Source organism: Moschus berezovskii, chromosome 13, assembly GCF_049115385.1.
Source record: "Moschus berezovskii isolate FMDL1 chromosome 13, NW_MosBer_1.0, whole genome shotgun sequence".
In the NCBI taxonomy this organism is placed as follows: Eukaryota; Metazoa; Chordata; class Mammalia; order Artiodactyla; family Moschidae; genus Moschus; species Moschus berezovskii.
This window is the reverse complement of record NC_142472.1, coordinates 17,279,254-17,288,038: the sequence shown is the minus strand read 5'-3', so window position 1 is coordinate 17,288,038 and position 8,785 is coordinate 17,279,254. Positions and strand designations below refer to the sequence as shown.

At 38.8% G+C, this 8,785-nt stretch overlaps 1 protein-coding gene across 1 annotated transcript in view; it reads left to right on the top strand.

Moving 5' to 3' along the window:
- GPR180 (G protein-coupled receptor 180) overlaps positions 1-8,785 on the top strand; it is a 29,570-nt gene that overhangs the window by 2,110 nt on the left and 18,675 nt on the right. The window contains exons 2-3 of the mRNA XM_055426558.2: positions 194-352; positions 7,977-8,177. Coding sequence (XP_055282533.2) covers positions 194-352; positions 7,977-8,177 — 360 coding nt within the window. The remainder of the gene's footprint in view (positions 1-193; positions 353-7,976; positions 8,178-8,785) is intronic.

Genomic DNA, 8,785 nt, shown 5'->3' with positions numbered 1-8,785 from the left:
TAATGTGAATAATCACTCGACTTGCCTCTGAATGGGCTGGTCCTTCTAATATGAAGTACCTAGTTAAGATGAGGTCTAAGAAAAATTGTGCTCTTTCAATTCCCATTTTGATAAATAGAGTTATTGAATTGTCCTACTATTTCAGTTCCATACAAGATCAAACAAGTTGATAATTTTTGTTTTAATGTCCCAGGTGACCACGCTCTTTTATGTGTCAGAATCAACAACATAGCAGTAGCTGTTGGAAAGGAAGCTAAACTCTACTTGTTCCAAGCCCAGGAATGGCTAAAGCTTCAGGAAGGTGGTCCTGAGTATAGCTGTAGTGAAAAATTATCCAAAGCTCAGTTGACAAGTGAGTATTTCCCCTTTCCTTTGATAATTATGTGCTTTTTTTCCTCCTTAATGTTAGGAGTATAGTTTTTACATATCAAGATGTTTCATGGCACAGCACACACCACACTCTGCCTAGTACATTTTAAGCTAAATTTTAAGGAAACTAATCTTCTCTTTGATCAAAAGGTAGAATGCCTTTTTCCCCTCTTATTCAAAATCTTTGAAAAAAATATGCAGATAATTTATGAAGATATATTTTCCTTCATTCAGACTTCTTACAGGCCACATAATTCCTACCAATATGACAGATGTATTTTGACCCAGTGGCAGCATGATTATATTTGTTGAATGCTTATTATCTGGTAGCACTGAGCTAAACATTAAGCATGCATTATCTCAGTTAATTGTATAATTTACCCCAAGTGATGCTGTTTTGCAATATGCTGTTGGCACACTTGGGACCTAGTCATATGGTACCACAGTGTGTCATTTTGGACTATCCCAGGACCACATCATTTGTAAACCGCCAGGTTCACCTCTCGGAGAAGGCGATGGCATCCCAGTCCAGTACTCTTGCCTGGAAAATCCCATGGACGGAGGAGCCTCCTAGGACTGCAGTCCATGGAGTCTCGAAGAGTCGAACACGACTGAGCGACTTCACTTTCACTTTCACGCATTGGAGAAGGAAATGGCAACCCACTCCAGTGTTCTTGCCTGGAGAATCCCAGGGACGGGGGAGCTTGGTGCCTGCCATCTATGGGGTCGCACAGAGTTGGACACGACTGAAGCGACTTAGTAGCAGCAGCAGGTTCACCTCTGGAGAGGCTCTGCTTTTATTATTCTGGTTGCCTGAATCCTTGATCTCTTCTGTTGTCATCAACATTGTCCCATGCATTAGGGTGTTTGCCATCCAGAGTGAGTGCAGGTATTTTTAATGCAGAAATGAAGAGCCTGCTATGCCATGCTACCCATCCTACCCCTTGGAAGTTAACTTGTTATTAATTCAATTCAGTTCAGTTCAGTCACTCAGTCGTGTCTGACTCTCCGCGACCCCATGAATCACAGCACGCCAGGCCTCCCTGTCCATCACCAACTCCCGGAGTTCACTCAAACTCATGTCCACAGAGTCGGTGATACCATCCAGCCATCTCATTCTCGGTCGTCCCCTTCTCCTCCCGCCCCCAACCTTTCCCAGCATCAGAGTCTTTTCCAGTGAGTCAACTCGTCGCATGAGGTGGCCAAAGTATTGCAGTTTCAGCTTTAGCATCAGTCCTTCCAGTGAACACCCAGGATTGATCTCCTTTAGAATGGACTGGTTGGATCTCCTTGCAGTCCAAGGGACTCTCAAGAGTCTTCTCCAACACCACAGTTCAAAAGCATCAATTCTTCGGTGATCAGCTTTCTTCACAGTCCAACTCTCACATCCATACATGACCACGGGAAAAACCATAGCCTTGACTAGACGGACCTTTGTTGGCAAAGTAATGTCTTTGCTTTTTAATATACTATCAAGATTGATCATAACTTTCCTTCCAAGGAGTAAACGTCTTTTAATTTCCTGGCTGCAGTCAGCATCTGCAGTGATTTTGGAGCCCCCCAAAAATAAAGTCTGACACTGTTTCCACTGTTTTTCCATCTATTTCCCATGACGTGATGGGACCAGATGCCATGATCTTTGTTTTCTGAATGTTGAGCTTCAGTGTTATTAATTAGGAATGTGAAATATCCATGAGAAAAACTGGGAATTCTCTTTCTCCCCGTTTGCCCTTTATTTTCCCTACCATGTTCTACATATTGATGAGTCTCTGAGTCTTCTTTTAGTCTAGTCAGTCAAGCACTGCCATTTCTAAACATCCATTCTTTGTCTTAGCAGCTGTTAGGTTCCCTCATAGCCTGAGTAGGATGAGAGTATAGAGTCCCATATCATCGCCCCCTATTGTGGGGATCTCTTGTCTAGGTTTCTGAAATGACATTGACAGTCTGCTGAAGAATCCTGAATGACCAGATTCAGATATCAAAGAGACAGTTACTTATTTACCCCAACCCTGAATTGTAGAACTTGTCTGGGAAATTCACACAAAAGGTCATTGTCAGTTTTCTTTGCCTTTCTACACCAATTTGCTTAGCTAAGTGTTCCACACAAGTATAAGAAGTTCTGACCTTCAGTTCCCAGTTCTTGAATGTCCGCCACCATGCCCATCCAAACCTGGTCCTCTTCCAGTGTTCCCTGTTTGAGGGACTGGCACCACCACCTATCTAGTGAATAAGCTAGAAACCAAGGAGTCTTCTAAGACTCCTCTCTTTAACCTCTCTATCCCCTTCCTGTCTAGTGAGTTTCCTCTAAATATCTCTTGAATTCATCTACTTTTCTTCATCTTACCCCCATCATGTTATTCCAGGAGGCCATAGTCTCTTGCCTGTACTATTGCAATACCTCCTGCCTGGCCACTGCAGCTCTGTTGTTCCCCCTGTGTAACCAGAGTTACAGAAGAGCAGGTTTGATCATCTCCCCTTTACACCCTCACCACACCCTTAAATACTGCAGTGGGTTCCTGCTGCTCAGAAACAGAGACGGCCCTCCTAACCTGATCAGGAAAGCCATCCGAGTCTGGCTGATTGCTAACCCCCCTACCCCTCAGCTTCATCTCACAGGATTGCCCACTTTGGCCTCATTTTGTTTGTAGTGCTGGTTTTGTTTCAGAGCTCCCCAGGGCCTTTGCACAGGCTTTTCCTCTGTTGTTCCTCTCTGACTCTTCCGTCCACTAAGTTAACACTTGAGGTTTTAAAGCGTGTTTTCTTCCGCAGCACTTGTTATAGTTACAAGTTTATGTCTATTTGGTGTAAAATCAGTCAGCCAGAGCAGAAAGGCTCTTTGACCCATTCGTTCATTCATGCGCAATGCTTCCCATACTGTGCTAGGCGCTGGTGATAAACCAAGCGACCAGAACACTGACACCATCCACAGTGCTTAAGCCTGCTAAGCGTATGGATCAGGTCACCGTGAGTAAGTGCCAAACTGAGGTTGTGATAAGAAGTATGAGCGTTAATTACACTTGTGAATGAGAGAGAGTGAGAATTTATAATCACCACAGTGCTCAGTTAAGCACTGGCTAAGTATTTGTAGTAGGTCATTTCCTTTGTATTTGGCACCTTAAAGTCTTTTTGCTTCTCTGTTAAAAATTGATTGGACTGTTCAAAGTTTTGAGCTATAGGAATCTATTTATTTTCTTATATTACATGGTCAGTGTTATACCATATTGCATATACACTTGCGAAAACATAATTTTTATATCAGTCAAATACCTTCAGTCACAGAACCTATGTATATGGAGAGACTTGGTGCACTGGAAAGACCGCTAAACTGAGAATCACTGTTAGTAACTTGTAATAAGATCTTGTTACCTTTCACCTGCATTTTACCTATCTGTGCAACATGGAAGTTGGACTGGTTTTCTCCAAGGTTGCTAAAAGTCTAAAATGCTGTGATTCTAATTATGACCCTTTAGGTGGAGTTGAATGTATAGAGAGCTATAATTTATAAAACCTCTTGCTGCTGTTTCTTTTTCTATTCTCCCTTCCTCTTCCTTCTCTGTTATGTGAAGGGTATTCTTTGAAATTGTTGGAACGGAAGATCGCAGGAAACAGGAATTTTTGAGGAATGAAGATTGTTTTGTTAAAGTTGAAGGTCTGAAATAAATTAAGTACTGATGGCATATATATCCCTTTCTACATGTTTAATCAGTTCTTTTTCCAGTAACAAAAGCCAAGTCTTAACAAAATCTGTATTCTCTAACTTTTGCATATTATTTTCATATTTATAGTATATTGTTATCTAGAAGCTTTAATGTATTGAAACAAAAAGCGTATCCTTAAATTCATGACAGTGTAGTAGTACCATATATTTGAAAATAATTCCTTGTAAAAAAAAATTCTCATTTCCTGACCATTAATGAGACTTAAAAGTATTAATAGCCTTTCAGAGCTCATTAACTGTGCCTGATTCCTATGTAAAACCTTATTGCTGCCATGAATTAAGAAAAGATTAGTAGATTTGAAAAATCTCAGTGTTGAACGTTGCTTGTGATTATACGTTCTCCCTGTAAGGTTGGACCCTGGTGGCCTTCTTGGCTTCCCCTTCCCCGTGGCTATCTTGGCTACTTCTTCCCCTTGCCATCCCCCGCTGGAGGGAAAAAGTCCCACCAAACCGCTGAGGAATCTCTGACGTGATAACCCTCTGCCGAGATCTACCCCCCTTCCTGACCTCCAGAGTGACCAACCCGCTCTCACCACCTCGACTAGCTGACCGTTCACAATCTTGCGTTCCCGAGCTTTACCTTATCTTAGGCCTGTCCAGGTTATATGATGCCACTTCCTGCCCCGAAGGCATAAAAATCACACCCTGCCTTTGTTCGGGGCAGAACTCCTCGTGGCCATTCTTGCAGTCAGTGGGTTCTGCCCGGGAGCGCACTGCCAATAAAGCCTGTTACTTTCCCTTGGTGTCTGGGTTATTTCCTTACAGCTTGAGACGCCCGTTTCCGCGACCTTACACTCCCCAAAGTAATGTTTGAAGAATTATTTTTCAGTCTTCCTTTTTTCTCTTTCAGTAATGACATAAACCAGATTTTTTTAAATGGTGAAAACTATTTTGTAGGGTTTTTTTTTAGAGCAAACAAAGAAGATATTTAAGCACAGAAAATGAGTTTCTATGCAAAAGAAATTTGCTGTCAGATAACAATAATTAAATTAATTTTGTATATAAAACATTTTCAGTATTGTCTTTTTATATCATACGCATATATTTCCTTTTGTACATTTGGTATATTTTATTAATTGCTTAAAAGTGTTAGTATCTCATTATTTTGAGTAATTTTGTTAACAGTATTCATTTCATTTTATAATTCTATTGGGCAATTAGCCATTCAACACCATTCTCTGCAAATCAAGTTTTGTTAATATTTGAGGTACTAATTGCATCAGCATACAATAAGCATGATGTGCTGTAGTCTTTTGTTTCAAAAACAATGAACATGCAGTTTTGTCAAAAGGCTTATTTCCTAGGCTTACTGAAAAAGGCAGCAAGACAAAAACTCAAGCCAGTATCTCTTTATGATGTGGTAATTTAAAATGAAGCGTTTCAAAAAGTGTATTGAAAATATAATGGTTAAATTCTTATATTATTTTATCTAAGAGAAAAAGTGGAAGTGATAAAACCTCAACACAGCAGAGCTTTTATATAATAAGCCCAGATTATATAATTGCAAGCTGCACATTTCAAAAGCCTTATTTCTGAACTGCTTATTGATCATATATTGAATTCTTATTAAAGATCTTCAAATATTTAACAGAAACTTGAGTCCTTGCTACTTTTTCCCAGAAGCTGTGCCTTAAGAAAAACAGTATAAATGTCAGCTAAATTAAGACAGCAAAAAAAAAACCAATGCTGTGGCATTCTTAACAAAATCATCTTGTCCATTTTAACTACTATTAATGAAATTCCCAGATGTAAAGTTTTAAGTCCTCCAAATTTGAATCCTGTCTAGATAAATCCCTGTCTCAGTGATAAAGACAACTTACAATTAATGTTTTTCCAACTTTTTATTAGGAAAATTTTCAGTTATCCATACAAGTTGAAAGCAGAGTGCAACCAGCATCTGAATATTCTTGGCTTAGGTTTAATAATGTTAATATTTTGTTACATTTGCTTTATGTTTGTGTGTGTGTGTTTTTTGTTTTGAACCGAAATGAAAATAAGCTGTGGGTGTGTTGAGCAATTCACCATATTTCAGCAGACATCTCATAAGAGTAAGGACATTCTTCTCCATAAATATTACCATAACCATACCATCACTGCATCTAAGAAAATGAACGATTTCATAGTATCCTCTAAAATCTTTTCCATATGCAAATTTCCACAGTTATCTCAAGAAATGTCTTTTATTTATTAAAAAGTTTTGTGTTTTCAATTGAGGAAAAGATCAAGAGTAGCTGGCATGCAGTGGGAGCAGTCTGGACTTGGGAATTGGGCCCATCATAATCCTATATTTTAAGAACACTTTGTATAGAATCAGACTCATCACTTAGGATTTTCATATACCGTCTCCTTTACTCCTCACAAGGATTCTGAATCAGACAGGGCAAGTGTCTTAAGTTTACTACTAAAGAAATACACGTAGAGAGGTTAAGTATTGTATTTATATGATGAGTCCCAAGGTTATAAGACTCGCTCCTCTAACTCTCCTACTGTCTTTATTACACATGTTGTTTGAGACTTCGCTCTCCTACCACACTTATGGTGGTAGTGAGTTTCTCTTAGATCAGAATCATAGATTTAGATCAAGAAGGGATCTCGGACATCATTTAGTGTTTCTCAGAGGGAGTGCTATTGGCATTTTGCATAGGAACAGGTCTTTATCATGGGATGCTATGTTGGGTTGCGTGAGGTTTAGCACTGCCTCGCTTCGAGTATGTTCTCAACTGTTATGACAGCAAAACTGTCCCTATACATTTTCAAATGCTCTACAAGAGAGTGCAAGAGTTAGGCGCTCAGTCGTGTCTGACTCTTTCCGACCCCATGGACTGTAGCCCGCCAGGCTCCTCTGTCCATGGGATTCTCCAGGCAAGGATACTGGAGTGGGTTGCCATTCCCTTCTCCACAAATGCTCTACAGGGGAATAGAATTACCCTGCATTGAGAACCATTGATTAGTGTAATCACCTTATTTTAAAGAAAGGAAAAGGACAACTTGTATTCAGCAACCATGCTGAGTGTATAACTTAGTGCTTGCATTGGCTCTTTGCTCTAAGTATTATCTTCATTTTACGGATGAAGAAAGTGAGTGTCATTGCTTATGTAACTTGCCCAAAGTCATATAGAAGGTAAATATTGGAGCCAAGATTCAAGCACAGGTCTGTTTGAGGCCAACAGTTTCCACCCCTCAATACATTATGTAGATCTGACCCAGTGTAACAACTCTTATATTCCTGTAATTTCTGTTTTGAGTACCTTTTAAAGGAATAACCAATCAGGAAGAGATTTTGGACAATCTTTTGAAGGTGTTTGTCAGCCATAGTTTTTAGATATAATAGTTTCCAAAGTTGAATGCTCCATATAACTCAAATAAGTAATTTTCAGAAATGTCACCATGGTGGTTCACACAGCATTGTGAATGTACTTAATACAGAGCTGTACACCTAAAAATGATAACTTTTGTGCTATACATGTTTTACCACTGCAACAAAAAAATTTTTAGTATTGCTCACTTACTTGAAAACTTTGGAAATATTTAATTGAAATTCAAAATTTCAATGAAACCTTTCTAGTCATTTGTGGTGTTTCACAGAACTTTTTAAAAACTATTTTGTTTTGGAGTATAGCCGATTAACAACGTTGTGATCATTTCGGGTGCACAGCAGTGTACATATTTTCATAGAACTTTTACAGTGATTCCTTTGGTTGGTTAGATACAATATTTTTACCTGCTTTCTGACTTACAGAACTTATTCCAGTACTATATCAGGGTTTGGATTGCTGAGGCAATAAGAACTAAACGAAAGAATTCTAATTTCAAATTGATTGTGTGACTAAAACAATGAATACATTTGAGAGTTTTGCTTTGAAAGTGCTTTTTTTTTTTTCCTTTGAAGTGGCCGTGAATCAGACGGAACATAACCTGACAGTGTCCCAGATTCCTTATCCACAAAAGTGGCATGTGTTCTATGCGGATAAGTACACATGCAGAGAGGGCAATGAGGATTCTCAGGTGGAAGAGATCCCATTTGAAATGATGTTACTAAACCCGGATGCTGAAGGGAACCCATTTGACCATTTCAGTGCTGGAGAATCTGGTAAGAATATATATTTAGATGTCCTAAGTGTAGAAAAAGATTTATGCCCAAGAATCTTCATGTTGTGTTATTCGAATACTGAAAAATAATAAACAACTTGTATCCCACAGTAGAGAAATGGTTAAATAAACCTTCTTATAGAATTGTAACAGCTGTACTATTAAGTTTAAAAGCAGAACTGGAAATTTTATGTTGTATGATTTCAATTATGTTACAAAATGCAGAGAATCAACAGAAAGAAGTACAAAAATATGAACAGATTGTTTCCATACATTGGCTGGTAGGATTATGGATAGTTTATAGTTTCTGCATTCTGAAATCTGTTTTTATGATAAGCTAGCTTAATTTTTATGAACAGAAGTATGTTGATAAACTGAGCAGTCTAAATTGGCAACCCAGTGATTAAGTAGGATAGAAACTCCAGTACTTCAAATAGCTGTCCTTCACTAGGGTATTTGAATATTTTTAGGATTGCCTTCATTGGAGCTTGCAACCGTTTTAGGAAGGATCAAAATTGATGAAGTTTTCTGAAATCAAATCTACTCCCGTAAAATATTCCGTCACAATTTTAGATTGACAGAATTTGAAGTCCGACAGTTCTTCGTCCT